This window comes from Anser anser, assembly GCF_964211835.1.
Source record: "Anser anser genome assembly, contig: HAP1_SCAFFOLD_50, whole genome shotgun sequence".
In the NCBI taxonomy this organism is placed as follows: domain Eukaryota; kingdom Metazoa; phylum Chordata; class Aves; order Anseriformes; family Anatidae; genus Anser; species Anser anser.
Window position 1 is genome coordinate 1,271,155 of NW_028153903.1, and position 17,044 is coordinate 1,288,198.

The 17,044-nt window shown below is 53.9% G+C and overlaps 1 protein-coding gene and 1 long non-coding RNA gene across 3 annotated transcripts; both read right to left on the reverse strand.

The window, feature by feature from the left end:
* Positions 1-322: 322 nt before the first annotated feature.
* LOC310891179 (uncharacterized protein) lies at positions 323-15,821 on the reverse strand (the record flags this gene model as incomplete). The annotated part of the gene is made up of 6 exons (XM_083853457.1): positions 323-530; positions 2,442-2,543; positions 2,903-2,974; positions 14,855-14,962; positions 15,323-15,424; positions 15,785-15,821. 6 exons carry the CDS (start codon positions 15,819-15,821, stop codon positions 364-366), a joined length of 588 nt encoding a protein of 195 aa, XP_083709583.1. The 3' UTR covers positions 323-363.
* LOC310891170 lies at positions 3,226-14,389 on the reverse strand. 2 transcript variants are annotated; one of them, XR_014577465.1, is made up of 6 exons: positions 12,690-14,389; positions 10,835-11,678; positions 6,450-6,670; positions 5,752-5,866; positions 4,155-5,394; positions 3,226-3,848 (listed from the first exon to the last, which is right to left on the reverse strand). It is a non-coding gene; the product is annotated as an uncharacterized lncRNA (long non-coding RNA). The 2 variants fall into 2 exon arrangements; XR_014577466.1 differs by lacking the exon at positions 3,226-3,848 and having other exon boundaries at positions 3,931-5,394; positions 12,690-13,416.
* Positions 15,822-17,044: the final 1,223 nt, after the last annotated feature.

The window sequence follows — 17,044 nt, forward strand, 5'->3', positions numbered from 1 at the left end:
GGCTGGAGGGGAAGGAAGGCTGTGAGGTGGAGATAAGGCCGCGGAGGACAGGAGAGAGCAGTTCCTCCATCCTGTTGTGGTTTAACCCAGTCAGCAGCTAAACACCACACAGCCGTTCGCTCACCATCCCCCCTCCCTCTCTGGGTTGGGGGAGAGAAACAGGAAAGTGAAGTCTGTGAGTCGAGATAAAGACAGTTTATTAAGATAGGAAAATAATAATAATAATAATAATGATAATGATAATAGTACTACTACTAATAATGTGTACGAAACAAGTGATACACAGTGCAATTGCTCACCACCCACTGACCGATGCCCGGCCTATCCCCGAGCAGCTGGCCCCCCCACCCCGGCCAGCCACCCCTATATATTGTTTAGCATGACGTCAGATGGTATGGAATACCCCTTTGGCCAGTTTGGGTCAGCTGTCCTGGGTCTGTCCCCTCCCAGCTCCTGCTGCACCCCCAGCCTGCTCGCTGGCAGGACAGAGCGAGAAGCCGAAAAGTCCTTGGCCTGGTGTAAACACTGCTCTGCAACAATTAAAACGTCAGCATGTTATCAGCGCTCTTCTCATCCTAATCCAAAACATAGCGCCCTACCAGCTACTAGGAGGAAAATTATCCTAACTGAAACCAGGACAAGCTCCCACCTGCGGTGCTGCCCCCACCCACTGCTCCTCCATGTCCCCCTATCTGTCTGGGGACAGCCCGTGGTGACAGGGACACTAGTGCCCCAGCAACCGATATTGCTGAGGCCTGGGGGCCATGCCCCACAGGGAGGCCCTGCACCCCACAGGCTCCTGCCTGCTGCAGGCCCCCATCCGCCCCGGCCCCCCACCACCCCTTCTCCTGGAGCCTCTGCTCCCAGGGCAGCTGCTCCCTGCTCCCTGGAACCTGACCAGGAGCTGCCACCACTCCCCTCAGAGGACAACGTGGTGCTCCCCAAAGATGAGGGGCCCCGAACCCCACCGCCGGCCCGCCCCCCAGCCCATTCCAGCTCCACCAAACTGCGCTGTGGCGGCACCCGATGGTGAATCTGGGGCAGTGGCACAGCCAGCAGGTGGACGCCCCACACAGAGTAGGCACAGGAAAGCTGGCATCACCCTGTTTTTCTAGCTCTTCTCTTTTGTGGTTTTTAGTTCCTATAGTGCTCTGTCCATGGAACACAGAATATGGGTTCTACAACACAATGGAAACATGTAGCAAAGAGTTATGTTGACTCGTGTGTTGGACGGGAACAGCAAGGATGTATTTGTGAAAGTAATACCATTCCGGCCCAAGACATCGGTCTTGACACCAAACAGAATGACTGTCACTTTGAAAGACACCCACATGAACCCCCTGAAACTACACTTGTGTAGGTACCAACCTCATCAAGTGATGGACCAGTGTTATCTCCAGTCCTCCTTCTCCTGTTAACATCCTTAAAATAGCCCTTTCTGTTGTCCCCCCACAGTAGTGACCAACTTCTACCCTTACTCGGCTCTGGCTACATGAATTTTCTCCCTGCAATGGTGAACAGCATCTCTGCAATCCTCCTGCATTGCCTGACCTCGTTTCCAGTATCCACACAACTTTTGTTTTTCACCTAGGCTTTAAGCGAAGATCCATGCTCAGCCAAGCCAGCCTTCTGCCCTGCCCACTTGACTTCGACACTTGGGAATAGCCTGCTCCTGCACGCTCAAGAGATGGCTCTTGAAAAGGGACCAGCACTGAAGGTCCCTGATACTTTCAGAAGCAGATTCCCAAGGGAGTCTTATGAACTAGTTCCTTGCCCAGCCTGAAGTCTGCTCCCCCCATGTCCAGGGTGGAAGTTTTGCTCACAGTTTTCTTACTACCGCCAAAGATTTTAAGCTCGACGTCTTTGTGGCCACCATAGCCAAGATGGCTGCCATTTGCCACTTCACGCAGGAGACATTCTCGGTTTACAAGCAGCAATCTAGAAGGGCACCTTTCCGAGTCAGCTCCCTTAGTACCTGGATCAAGAAGTTATCATCAAGGTGCTTTAGGAATTTCCTGGACCTGTTTGTGTCTGCTCCTTATCCTTCCCTGCTGACATCTGGCAACCCAAAGTCACCCACACACTTAGGGACAAGGGCAGCTGATCTGGAGACATTGCCTAATTCCTTATTGAATCATTCATCAACTGTAGATCATTCTACATTCTACATTCATCATTCAAACTGCAGATTGAGCAGAAGCAGAAATGTCTGCAAACGCAGCATCTCCACCTGAGTGCCAGCACTGGGAAAGGCAGCCAGCACTGCTTGGGCTATGCCTCCTGCCTTGAACTCGCCCAGCTGCAAGCAGCGCTGTGCGGGAGCTGAACACAAGTTCACAACAAGCTGTGAACACAAGCTGTGTAGGTTACGGTGTGTCCACACATGGATTTAGAACCTCAGCTTCCCAAGTCTTATGGCGGACAGAGTGAAATATACCCACCAGGTGCTGCCTCCTCTAACTCCTTTATGATATCCTCTACGATGTCAGAGGATGTTGGGGAAGATTTTCTTATTTCAGCATTGTCCTTCGCTGTTAGAGGACCTGAACAGAAAGTAGGAAGTTAACTTTGGCACCAGTGCAATTTGGAGAAGCAGGGCTTAGTTTGTGAAGTCAGTGAAATGGCTACCCACTGCTGGGATACCAGCTGGGCTCCAGCGCCGGAAGCAGCCGAGGATCTGGCAAAGCCCTCCCTGGGGACACTTCTGCAACCAAAGACCCGTGAGAAGTTTCTGTCCCAGCGCCATCTACATCAATAGCTCAGTAGGAGAGCATACCAGGGCTCGTGCCTTGACAGGGCACACACACGTGCCGGTCTATACCCTCCCACCTGCAGAGATGCCTGGCTGACGTTTGGGCTTTGAGCTGGCAGCTCTCAAAGGAAGTCAAAAGCCACAACTTACCCAGGCCATCTCCCAGAGCTTCAGTCCTGGAACCCATCTGGGAGCCTGGATCACCTTCGCCTTCGGTCCCATCTGTAAACACAAGCGGAGTCCCTCCTGTGAACTACGCCAACATACTCCTTCTGACCAGAGTGACAGAGAATGCGGTTCAAAGAGGGGACTGCTCCACGGCACTCGTCTCTCCCTGCCACTCAAGAGCATCTTGCAAACAGTTGCTGGGTGCCTGCAGTGGCACCGTGCTGGTACAAACTAAGCATGCGTGGAGCTGCCCGGAGAAGGGCCCTCCCCGTGCCCACCCCAGGTCTCAACTCAAGCTCAAGGTGCCTGCTGGCTCTGCAGCACCTAGATGCTCCTGCCTTCCGCTGACTTACCTGGCAGATTAACCTGAGGCTCGTGGTCCACATCAGGCTGAGGTGTCGAGTAGCCAGAGCCTACGAGAACTGCTGCAATCAAGCACAGAAGAGAAACATTCCCCGTGCATGGTGTGATCTACCTCTTCCTTAGTGACCTGCAGCGACTGGAGGGGGCTCAGGCAAGGATGTGGGACCCAGACACGAGCCAGGATTTCCAAAGCCGCAAAGGGGCCTGCTGAGCTGGAGGCTCCCTCTTGGCCTCTTCCCAAATCCTCTCTCCAGGCTGTGCGCAACACCCCGCAGGGACCACGCTGCCAAAGATGTGGCCCCTCAGGTGTTTCTTACAGGAAGATCTCTGCTGGACACAAAGGAAGACCCCACTGCAGGGGGAGCGTGCAGACCCCGGGAAAAATGATCATCCATGTTTGTCATGGAGAAGCCCCCTGACCTGTGAGCAGCTGAACCCTTGCTGAGCTAGCTCAACAAACCGTTAACAAACAGCAAGGAAATGAACACGGACAACTTACCACCTGTGGGACCCATACTGGCAGGCTCAGGAGCAGGATTCCATGGAGGCACTTGACCAGTACTGCCTGTGGGCACAAGTGGGATCAGACACAGGTAAGGGGAGCTTCCATTGCCTCTTGGGGCCTGCCTCTTCCTCAGTGACCGGGAGGCGCTGGCTGGGGCTCAGGTAATGACATGGCCCAAACAGGAAGAAAAGCCTGGGTTCTTCCCTCTCTGTGGAGAGGGGCAGGGGTGGCATCTCTCCAAGTGAAGAAATATTCAGGGCTCATTTGTGCAAGCCCCCTCAAGGCACAAACGCACTTGGAAGACCCTGAATAAACTATTACAGCCCATTAGCCATCTTCCTTCAAGGAAGCACACTCGCAACGTACCTCGGGGATCCTCCTGAGGCTCCAAACCATGATCCAGCTGAGAAGCTGGATATCGAGAGCCAACATCGTCATCATCTAAAATCAAGCAGAGATGAGAGACGTTGCCATGGCATGCTGTGCTCTCCCTCTTCCCCAGCACCCTGCAGTGACTGAGGGGGCTGAGGCAATGTCACGGGACAAAGATGCAGGTGGAAATTTCCCAAGAGGGGCCAGCGGCCTCAGCCCCACAGGGGCTCAGACCCAGGCTTCTCGGCCCCAGCGCCGCTCCCGGCCCCCCCGGCAGGAAACAACCCCGCAGCAGCCACGGCCCCACCGTGCCACCCTGCGGGGCTTCTGCCTCCTGCCTGCCCCCTGCCCGCGGTGCCCGCCCGGCCCTGCTGCCATCCCGTCCCCGTCCCCTCCATCCATACGCGTGCCGCGCAGCACCATGCCGCCCAGGGTTTGGTGTTGGCCCCGGCCCTGCCCACCCACCTGCTCCCGGTGGTCGCCATGGCGCAGCCTGGGCACCCCGGGCACACAGGGCCACCAGCAGGAGGAAGAGGACGCAGGCAGGGGCCGTGGCTCCCCACACTCGCACCATGCTTCCACCACCGCCGCTGCAGCTGGTGCTGCTGTCAGGACCGGTGCGGAGCAGTGCCTGTGGGCTGGCCCAGCGTCACAATGGGGTGTCGGGATGTCACGGCCCAGCACTGCATCACCGAGAGGTATTGTGACCTCGCAGCCCTCCCGGTGTCACGGAGCAGCGTTGGGACCTCATGGCCCTCGCAGCGTCACGGAGAGGTGTTGTGACCTCACGGCTTGGCACAGTGTCACAGCAGAGTTCCGAAGAAATTCTGCATTTCAGCTTACACTTCTTGCTCATAGGCTTTCAAGTAAAACTCGTGTTTTACCCGATTTCCAATGGTGATTTATCCGGCTACAGAATCTGTCTTTGAGACTAGGGAATGTTACCCAATGATTTCCTGAATTGCCAAGGTGATGGCATTCATGCTCTGCGGGTGGCAAGTCGCAGGCTGGCAGCCAGTTGAAGGAGCTGACACGGTGTCTGTGGGCTTTGAAGGGCACTCGCCTTTGCAAAGGGAGATGCTGTGAGAAGCGTGGCTGATCTTTGCTCTTTTTGTTGAACCTCTTCTTTCTTCTTCCCCGCCTCTGAATGCAGCCATTACTTCCACGGGGCTGACCAGTCTTTGAGGTGCACAATCACCGTCCCAGTTCCAGCACAGCTGTCCCACTACGTGCACTGCTGTCCCAGTACAAGCATCAGCATCCCAGTACCAGTGGAGATGCCCCACCAAATCTGTCCTAGTACCAGCAGCATGGCCCCAGTAAGAGCATCACCACCCGAGTACCAACATCACTGTCCCGCTTCCAGTACCACCTCCAGCACCCTGATTGCCCCCAGCTCCACTATTGGTATCTCCACAAGGTCCCAGCACCACTACCGGCATCTCTGTCCAGGACTGGTAGCAGCATCCCCAACTTGGTGCCAGCATGCCCAGCCCCAGCTTCCCCCGCCCATGCTGGTATTGGCAACTCCAGCCCCAGCAGCCCCAGCCCCAGCATCCCCCAACCCACCGCGAGCACCCCAGACAGGCACCTCCTGGGGACCCCTACAGACAGCCGGCCCATTGGCTCCCCATCACAGCTCCATGGTACCAGTGGCGGTACCACAGGGCCCGCTTCCACCACAGATGGGAGCAGCATTGGCACCCCTGCAAAAGAGAGGAGGTGGAAAACCAAGGAAACCCTACTAACCTGAAAGTACCCCAAACTACCCCCACCCCTGTCTCCAGGGCCTGCTTGCTGCCCCCATCCCTGGAGCGATGCTGATCCCATACCAGCCCGCTCACATCCCCACCATCCTCCACCTGCTGCCTAAGGCCAATGCCTGGTCTGGGGTGCCGGGCTCACAGTTCGTGTGGTGCCGCTCCCACCTGCGGTGCTGCCCCTACCCGCTGCTCCTCCGTGTCCCCCCAGCTGTGTCTGGGGTCAGCCCATGGTGATGGGGACACTGGTGCCCCACCGCCGCTGGAGCTGAGGCCTGGGGGCCATGCCGCACAGGGAGCCCCTGCACCCCACAGGCTCCTGCCTGCTGCAGGCCCCCATCCACCCCGGTCCCCCACCACCGCTTCTCCTGAATCCTCTGCTCCCGGGGCAGCTGCTCCCTGCTCCCTGGAACCTGACCAGGAGCAGGGGGCAGCCGCCACTCCCCTCAGAGGACAACGTGGTGCTCCCCAAAGATGAGGGGACACAAATCCCACCACCACCCCCCCAGACCACTCTGGCTCCACCAACCTGTGCTGAGGCGGCACCCGGTGGTGAGTCTGCGGCAGTGGCACAGCCACTGGTGGAAGTTTTACTGGCAGTTTTCTTCCTATCACCAAAGATTTTCAGCTCGACGTCTTTGTGGCCACCATAGCCAAGATGGCTGCCATTCGCCACTTCACGCAGGAGACATTCTCGGTTTACAAGCAGCAATCTAGAAGGGCACCTTTCCGAGTCAGCTCCCTTAGTACCTGGATCAAGAAGTTATCATCGAGGTGCTTTAGGAATTTCCTGGACCTGTTTGTGTCTGTTCCTTGTCCTTCCCTGCTAACATCTGGCAACCCAAAGTCACCCACCCACTTAGGGACAAGGGCAGCTGATCTGGAGACATTGCCTAATTCCTTATTGAACCATCCAGCCGTGTAGTCACCCGGGATGGGAGGCCTATCTCCAACTCCCACAACATCCATTTAATTGGTTTGTCCCTTAATCCTCACTCAGAGGCTCTCAACCGTGTCATTGCGCCAGCCCCCTGCCTCACCTGCCCTGCCTATCCCTCCTGATGAGCCTAGGACCGTCCCTCGCAGCACTCCAGTCACAGCCCTCTGCCCAACCAGTCGTGCTTATGCCAATGATGATGTAGTTCTGGGGCTGAGCCAAAGCTTGCCAGTACGTCTGGCTGAAGGCTCACCCTTTCAGATGCACGGTATTTACAATAAAGGGTTCTCATTCATGCATCCCGTCAAAATAAATAAATAAGTAAATACATAAAAAAGAAATGGGGGAAGAGAAAGAGAGAAAAAAGGATTTTACATGATCTTGGTATCAATCGTACTTTTGCTGCCCTTCGGCACTGTTAGGGGTTCCTCAGGCTCTCTCACAAGAGCAGGGCTGTCCCCCACTTCTGCTCTCTAATGAATTCAGTGCTGCAAAACCAAACCAGAACAGAGGTGTTGCTGAACTAACAAAAGCAGAAGATTGATCAATAGCTAAAGGGGTGAGCTTTGTGAAACCTCTCTGGCCCTGGCTGTTTCCTGCAGTTCCCCACCATCACGGAGATGGGCCAGAGCCCCCTCGACCTGCACGAGGGCTTGGGAGTGAGACAACAGGAGCGTCCAGTTTCTCCTGTCCACTCATTTCTCCCTTACTCAGGGAATGCTTAAGAAAGAGGCGGAAGGGCTCTCAAAACCAGGAGCCCTCTGTGTTCAGCATTGCCATCATCTTCATACTTTGGGCGCTAGCACACGGAAAAAGAAGAAATTACAAAGCTCTCTCAGCTGAGTCACAGGAAGAGCCGCTCTCAGCAAGAGCGCTGCAGACTGAGGCCACAACATCAGCCAGAAAATGCTGAGCAAATGCAGCTTTCTCACAAGCCTCCTCTCTCCTCAGCGCCTGTGTCTGCTGGCTTTCACAAAGTGCCTGTCAAGACATTGCTGCAAGGAAAACATGCAGGCTGTTTCTCTGCTTCTTCTGTGACCTGGATTTGGAAGAACCACCACCATGGGACACTTCTCAAACAAGGCATCAGTATTGGCAGCCACCCTCACAGGGAAGAACCCTTTCCTAACGCCCAGCCTGAACCTGCCCTGTCCCAGCTCCGTGCTGTTCCCTCGCGTCCCCAGAGAGAAGAGATCAGCGCCTGCCCCTCCACTCCCCTCCTCAGGAAGCTGAGGGCCGCCATGAGGCCTCCCCTCAGTCGCCTCTTCTCTCGGCTGAACAAACCAAGAGACTTCAGCTGCTCCTCACACCTCTTGCCCACCAGACCTTTCACCATCTTCAGCAACCTCCTCTGGACACTCTCCAATAATTTTATGCCCTTCAGGACACAAAACTTGTACTTTCAGCTTCAGTCCTTAAAGAGTTAATGAGTTTCCCTCGAAGTGCAACGGAGCGTTTAAGACCAGTCAGAAGATTTCTTCCAAACTCTTTTAGCATTTTCCCTTTCTAGGATTTACATCTCTAGTCTTAATAGCTGATCTTCCTTCTTTCCAAATTATAACTATAACCTTTTAAAGGATTTACTTCTGCCTTTTTGTATGACAGAATTTGTTTGGACAGTTTGACACTTGCTGAACTATCATGGAATCACTTAGGTTGGAGAAGATCTCTGAGATTGAAGATTTGAATGGATTTGATCGAAGATTTGAAGGATGTACCCCTTGAAAGGTATGACTGGGAACTTTTTACTGATGGTAGTAGTTTTGTGAAGAATGGAGCACGATATGCAGGGTATGCAGTAACAACCCTGAAGACAGTAATTGAAGCCAAACCTTTACCACCTGGAACATCAGCACAGCGAGCAGAACTGTTAGCCCTAACTCGAGCACTGGAACTGAGTAAAGGAAAGATGGGAAATATTTGGACAGATTCAAAGTATGCCTTTGGAGTGGTCCACGTTCATGGAGTATTATGGAAAGAAAGAGGGCTGTTGTCCTCACAAGGGGCCAATATAAGATATCACGAGGAGGTGTTAAGTCTGATAAATGCGGTACAAAAACCAAAACAAGTGGCTATCATGCACTGCAAAGCCCATCAAGGACGAACCTCGAAGATATCAGAAGGGAATCGGTTGGCAGATCAAGCAGCTCGACAAATTGCTCGGAAGGTGCGGAATGTGATGGCTTTGGTACCACTCAAGGCAGGCCCCACTCGTCTTAATCTTCCCAAGGAAGCAAGATATTCGCCAGAGGATGAGAAATTAGCAGATCTCCTAAAGGCCCGAAAGAACTCTGATGGATGGTATGTAACCGCTACGGGCCAGGTAGTAATACCCCCCTTGGTGATGCGAGAAATACTTCAGATAAGACGTAATGAGTGTCACTGGGGTGCAGAGGCAATGGTAACATTTTTAAAACGTAGCATTATCTCTACACATATGTTAACAGTGGCAAAATCAGTAACGTCAAAGTGTGAGATTTGTTTGAAAAATAATCCAGTAGCAAGAAAACATGCTGAAATGGGAAGAGTGAGAGTAGGGATAGAACCAGGAGATTACTGGCAAGTTGATTTTGTAGAGTTACCTAGGACTAGGGGATATAGGTATTTGTTAGTAGGGGTTGACACCCTGTTTAGTGTTACTAATGTCAACGAAGGAAACTACCGGTGCATAGTAACACATGAAAATAGCACAGATTATGGGATAAGAGAAATATTGGTATATCCAAAATTGGATAAAGGGATATTGGTAGCCCACCAAAAAGGATCTAGAAGAAAAAGGGAGGACCAGGTACCATGGACACAAGTGGTACAGATCCCACACGGGCAATCATCAGAGAATTTACTGGTAGGATTGATTAAAGATTTTGCCATAATGAAAGGAACTGATAGAATTAAAATTCAGTTGGGCATTAGAATCTCTATTTGCACAGGTAGCTGCTTATCGAAATAGAGAAACGATTTATAAACTTACAGGACAAGTAAGGCTTTAGAGATTTTAATATCCAACTACAAGCTACAACTAAAATGGTGCTACAAAATCGATTGGCATTAGATACGCTGTTATTAACGGAACATGGAGTATGTGGATTTCTAAAAGATCGTATTGATCATTGCTGCATCCACATTCCAAATGTGACTATTGATATAGAACATGACATAGAACAACTGGCTCGAGTGGAACAAGATGCAGAACAGGAAGAGAAAGATATGACAACAAGCTGGTTGGATAAAATTCTTAGCGGATGGAATATTAGTAATTGGGTTAATGGACACAAGTGGTACAGATCCCACACGGGCAATCATCAGAGAATTTACTGGTAGGTAAAGGTAAAAAGTTCAACTCTGATGAAGACATCTTACTTCATCCCGACGACCACCCGGACGACCACCAGAGAGTGATATGCAAGCGCAGAAGGACTGATTAGATAATTAGCATACAAAGCGGGGCTAGGCGGAGCTAGGAAATGAATATGCATAGATGTGTTGTAAAACTTAATGCATATGTAATATTTTAGGAGATAAAAGAGAACTGAGTGAACAAATCGGACGAAGTTAGATTTGGGCAGGCATGCCCCTAACTTCCAGCGCCTAATAAAAGCACCTTCATATAATCACTTTGTGGCTTATGTGTCTTCGTGAATGCTAACAAGATGATCAGGTCCAACCGTTAACCGTGCACCGGTTAACCGTTAACTGAGAGCCTTCTCTCCTTCGGCTTCTGGCCCCAGACAAATCTGAGGGAGGAAGAAGCTGAGGCCTGTACATGGCAAAGGACAGAAGGTGAGGCTTGGCTGTCCCCGAGAAGACAGAGCTTCAGCCCTGTGCCCTCCAACCCTGGGCCCATCCACGGGGAGACAACTCATCCTCACCCCCAGAGGGGACTCCGGAGCTCGACCCGAGCTTTCTGCTCCTCCAAGGAGCCACATGGGAGGAGACGGCCACCCTCAAGTGAGATTTTGCAAATGAGGATCTCTTACCTTTGGTGGTGGCAGCACCTCGGGTCTCCCCTCTGGTTCCAGTTGCTTGTGCCAGCGTGTGGCAATCCCAGCCCTGACTCCAAAGAGTTAGGAATTTTTTCTTGTACTCCTTGAGGAGAGCTGAGCCGTAGGAGCGTTGGCATGGGGTGCCCTGGCCAAAATCGGCCATCCGTGCAGGGTCAGGACCTGAGGAGGGCTGGCTGTGGGGAGCCTGGCCTCGGCCCAGGATCAGGAAGGGCCCGGGCTTGTGTGTGGCTGCGGCACTGCCAGTTTGAGCAGGGGGTTCTCGGGTGAGCGCTGTGCAGGGTCGCTGCCGCGCTCACAGCCCTTCTGTCTGCTCCTGCTGTGCTGCTCCCCAGCTCCCTTCCCCTGCGTTCCCTGCATGGTGGGCACAGTCTGGCTGACCCCCAGCACCGAGGACCCTCAGGGTTACTTCTCGATCAGTCACAAAGTCCTGCTGTGGGTTCCTGGGTGTTGCTGTACATAAGACCCGGACTGCTGTGCTGTATTATTCAATATTTATTGAAGGTATGGCCAAGGCTGCACCCCGGGGGGGGCTGCCCCAGCCATTGGAAGAGGGTGGAGGGGGCTGTGGAGGTGATGTCTGTGTCCACGAGGACTGGGGGATACTGGGCCGGTCGCGTGCCTTCCATTGGTCTGCTGCCGTGCGTGGGGGCTGTGGAGGCCGGGCTGGTGGCAGGCGGGTCGGTCTTCCAGGCACTGATGGTGGCCGCTGGTGTCGGGCCTGGCTCTCAGGCGTACGACGGTGGTCAGGCTGCCTGTAGGGGCTCACGGAGCGGCTGCGGGTGTCAATGTCTGGGCTGCCTGGGCTGTGGCGAGGCGCCTGCGGAGACAGGAATTTGCTGAGGCCGTGCTGCGGTGCCAGGCGGGTGCGAGGCAGCAGGGTGCCGGCATCCGGCTGTGCTTGAGATGTGGGCAAACATGCTCTGTGCAGAAAACAGGGTGCCCTGTGCCCTCGGCTGGGACTCTGCTCCCCTCCACATCCTGCCCCAGCTTGTCTCCTCCCCAGCGGCTCGCCAGCCATCCTGACCTGCCTGCTCTGCACATGCTGTCCCAGCAAGAAGACCTGGCCCCCGCAGAGACAGGGGTCCACAGCCGGGCTCTGCAGGGCCCGGTCACCACAGCCACCGACTGCCCTTTTTCAGAGCGCCTTGCAAGGACCAGTACTCAGCTCCCTGCCCGGCCCTGGCCCTGGCCCAACAAGGTGACGGCCTCGGCTCCCTGTTCGGGGAGGTGCTGCCCATCCGCTCTTTGGGATGTGTAATTAAACACACAAGCTCTGTGTGTGCTGAAGACACGCACGCTGGCAGCGCTCAGGTGCGGCTGTGACACACCGACTGCCCCTCTCCAAGGCAATGCCCGCAGCTGGCAGGGCTCATCCCCATGCTCCCAGTAGCTGGCACACCTTGGCTGAGGCGGACACCTGCAATTCAGGGCATCCCAGAACAGGGTGCCTTGTGCTGGGGGGGAACTGGCACTGCTGCGCTTCTCTCTCTGATGGCACTCTCTCTCAGCTCCTGCATTTCTCTTCCTGACCTTGCTTTGCCTACGGCTGTCCCTGGCTCTGCTCTTGCTGCGGAAGGGCCAAGCTTCGCTAAGACCAGCAACAGAAAAATGGGCTCCAGAACAGAATGCCCAGGAATTAGAGGCCACCTAAAGCACTGGACAGCAGAAATTTCAGAAGAGTCTGGTCAAAAACTAACTGCTCACTTCACAATACGCTAACGACAACTGCTTCCTGGCTGGCAGCAGCCATATAATAATGTTGACAAAGATACGGTAACGAATTTGGGAGGGGGAGAGGAGGAGAGGGAGCGGGGGAACAACAACTCACTGATTTTTCTGCCTCCAACGCCCCACAAGCACACAGCACGCAGCACGCAACTGTCCCAAGCAGGACGAGAACCAAGAATGCCACAGCGCCTCCTACGCTGTAACTTCGGAAATTCTGGGGCTTTGCGGTGTTTGCATTGTTCTCCCCATCCACGCCTGCAAGAACAATTGTGGACATTGCTGTGTCCTGCGCACTACTGGTAATCTCACAGGAGGTCTGGCATTGCCAGGAAGTGTTCTGTTTCATTTGGTTAGCATCTTTGAGCAAGTGAAAATCCTCAGGCCGCAATGCTTCCTGAGGTTCAGCAGAAGCTGGGGAATCTGCCAAAGGCACTGCAACTCAAGGCACTCTGGAGCCTCCCTTTTGCCTCTCAGCTTTGTTTTCCCTCCATCCTTTGTTTTCCCTGCCATAATGCTGAGGGCCCAGTGTCTCAGGTTTGCTCCCCCAGCTCTTTGGAGTTCTAAAAGGTCTTAGGTGCTTGCCCACCTTCGCTGCTCGAGGCACACTCGGAGCCTTAGGGACAAAACTGAACAAAATTCGGGAGCCCAGGAGTGCCAGTGAGGCAGTGCCCCATCTGCACTGGGTCAGGGCATCACTCTGGGCCTCAGCTCACAGGAGGGGTCCCGTTTCCCATCGTCTGCTCAATGGGCTTCTGACGGCCTCGTTCCCCCAAGAGCAAAGTTCCAAAATCCCTGGGAACTGGGTGCGCTGGGAGGTGACCCCTCTCTAACCACAGCCACAGAGCTTTGTGAGCGTCTCTCCGCTGCACTGCTGTCACAGCCCGGGGAAGACAGCCATCCTCAGGGAGCCACTCCTGTCTTCCTCTGCAACACTTGCTGCCTACTGACACTCTTGGGTTTGGCTGCTGACATGAGCTGCAAGAGCGGGCACCAGGGCAAGAACCTGCACACGCATGCTGGTTCTGGTTGGTGACAGCGGATGACCAAGAAACAGCCTTTACCGGGTGGGGCAGTTGACTTCATTGCCTCTGTTCTTTTGCCAGGGAGCGGCAGTGTGCGACCGCTTCCTTGCCAAAGCACCTCCTTCGGCACAGTCTCTCTAACCATCCCTTTAGAAAGAACACAGGACTGTGTGACTACAAGGAACTGCTCCTCCTTGAACCGTATTCTGGGCACAGTTGCAAGCACACACCAGTTGTTGCTGCTGGCTGGATACCAATGTTTGCACGGAACAGCTCGGACCACTTATGGTAGTGCTGGGCTAGCAGCTGCCCCCGGGACACGGCGTGACCCACAAGCGGCAGTAGAGGCTCTCGGCCATCTCTGGCGCTCACCAGTGCCTGCTAGGTGTGAAATTGAGTGTCTCCGCTCTGATCCATCCCTTCCTGCTGTGCAGGTTACAGTGTGTCCACACATGGATTTAGAACCTCAGCTTCCCAAGTCTTACGGCGGACAGAGTGAAATATACCCACCAGGTGCTGCCTTCTCTAAGTCCTTTCTAATTTCCTCTATGATGTGAGAGTACCTCACGGAAAGTTTTCTTCCTTTAGCTTTATCCTTTGCTCTTAGAGGACCTGAACAGAAAGTAGGAAGTTAACTTTGGCACCAGTGCAATTTGGAGAAGCAGGGCTTAGTTTGTGAAGTCAGTGAAATGGCTACCCACTGCTGGGATACCAGCTGGGCTCCAGCGCAGGAAGCAGCCGAGGGTCTGGCAAAGCCCTCCCTGGGGACACTTCTGCAACCAAAGACCCGTGAGATGTTTCTGTCACATCAACACCTACATCAGTAGCTCTATGGCAGTGCCCTGTTTGCACTGGGTCAGGGCATCACTCTGGGCCTCAGCTCACAGGAGGGGTCCCGTTTCCCATCGTCTGCTCAATGGGCTTCTGACGGCCTCGTTCCCCCAAGAGCAAGGTTCCAAAATCCCTGGGAACTGGGTGCGCTGGGAGGTGACCCCTCTCTAACCACAGCCACAGAGCTTTGCGAGCGTCTCTCCGCTGCACTGCTCTCACATGCTGTCACAGCCCGGGGAAGACAGCCATCCTCAGGGAGCCACTCCTGCCTTCCTCTGCAACACTTGCTGCCTACTGACACTCTTGAGTTTGGCTGCTGACATGAGCTGCAAGAGCGGGCACCAGGGCAAGAACCTGCACACGCATGCTGGTTCTGGTTGGTGACAGCGGATGACCAAGAAACAGCCTTTACCTGGTGGGGCAGTTGACTTCATTGCCTCTGTTCTTTTGCCAGGGAGTGGCAGCTTGCGACCGCTTCCTCGCCAAAGCACCTCCTTCGGCACAGTCTCTCTAACCAGCCCTTTAGAAAGAAAGCAGGACAGTGTGACTATAAGGAACTGCTCCTCCTTGAACCATATTCCGGGCACAGTTGCAAGCACACACCAGTTGCTGCTGGCTGGATACCAATGTTTGCACGGAACAGCTCGGACCACTTATGGTAGTGCTGGGCTAGCAGCTGCCCCCGGGACACGGCGTGACCCACAAGCGGCAGCAGAGGCTCTCGGCCATCTCTGGCGCTCACCAGTGCCTGCTAGGTGTGAAATTGAGTGTCTCCGCTCTGATCCATCCCTTCCTGCTGTGCAGGTTACGGTGTGTCCACACATGGATTTAGAACCTCAGCTTCCCAAGTCTTATGGCGGACAGAGTGAAATATACCCACCAGGTGCTGCCTTCTCTAACTCCTTTATGATATCCTCTACGATGTCAGAGGATGTTGGGGAAGATTTTCTTCCTTTAGCTTTATCCTTTGCTCTTAGAGGACCTGAACAGAAAGTAGGAAGTTAACTTTGGCACCAGTGCAATTTGGAGAAGCAGGGCTTAGTTTGTGAAGTCAGTGAAATGGCTACCCACTGCTGGGATACCAGCTGGGCTCCAGCGCCGGAAGCAGCCGAGGATCTGGCAAAGCCCTCCCTGGGGACACTTCTGCAACCAAAGACCCGTGAGAAGTTTCTGTCCCAGTGCCATCTACATCAATAGCTCAGTAGGAGAGCATACCAGGGCTCGTGCCTTGACAGGGCACACACACACGTGCCGGTCTATACCCTCCCACCTGCAGAGATGCCTGGCTGACGTTTGGGCTTGAGCTGGCAGCTCTCAAAGGAAGTCAAAAGCCACAACTTACCCAGGCCATCTCCCAGAGCTTCAGTCCTGGAACCCATCTGGGAGCCTGGATCACCTTCGCCTTCGGTCCCATCTGTAAACACAAGTGGAGTCCCTCCTGTGAACTACGCCAACATACTCCTTCTGACCAGAGTGACAGAGAATGCGGTTCAAAGAGGGGACTGCTCCACGGCACTCGTCTCTCCCTGCCACTCCAGAGCATCTTGCAAACAGTTGCTGGGTGCCTGCAGTGGCACCGTGCTGGTACAAACTAAGCGTGCGTGGAGCTGCCCGGAGAAGGGCCCTCCCCGTGCCCACCCCAGGTCTCAACTCAAGCGCAAGGTGCCTGCTGGCTCTGCAGCACCTAGATGCTCCTTCCTTCTGCTACCTCGGGGATCCTCCCGAGGCTCCAAACCATGATCCAGCTGAGAAGCTGGATATGGAGAAGCAACATCGTCATCTAAAATCAGGCAGAGATGAGAGAAGTTCCCATGGCATGCTGTGTTCTCCCTCTTCCCCAGCACCCTGCAGTGACTGAGGGGGCTGAGGCAATGTCATGGGACAAAGATGCAGGTGGAGATTTCCCAGCTAGCTGTAGCTAGGTTTAAGAGATGTTCAGGAGAACAGCAGTGATATTCAGAAGTGATGAGCACCTGTAATTTCAGGTTTAGTCCTTAACAAGTTAATGAGTTGACCTCAGAGTACAGCAGAGCATTTAAGACCAGTGAAATTATTTCTTCCAAACCCTGTTAGCATTTTCCCTTTCTAGGACTTACATTTCTACCTCTAGTCTTAATAGCTGATCTTCCTCTTTGTATGGTAGTGCAATAAAAAGAAGTAAATTGCACACTGTTTGCATGACGTAGAGTAATCAATAAAAAACACCACGATCTGGTCAAATTGAGCTGAGCCTGTCCTTTAAAAACAGGAGAATATGCTACAGGAAAGAAGACATGTCTTTGTAACTGCTAAGCCACTCAATCTTGCTATCGTCACCAGCGAAAAGCCGTTCTTCCCGGCACAGCATGTGCAGAGCAGGCAGGTCGGGGTGAACCTGAAGACCTGGCCCCCGCAGGGACAGGGGTCCACATGCTGTCACAGCCCGGGGAAGACAGCCATCCGCAGGGAGCCACTCCTGCCTTCCTCTGCAACACTTGCTGCCTACTGACACTCTTGGGTTTGGCTGCTGACATGAGCTGCAAGAGCGGGCACCAGGGCAAGAACCTGCACACGCATGCTGGTTCTGGTTGGTGACAGCGGATGACCAAGAAACAGCCTTTAC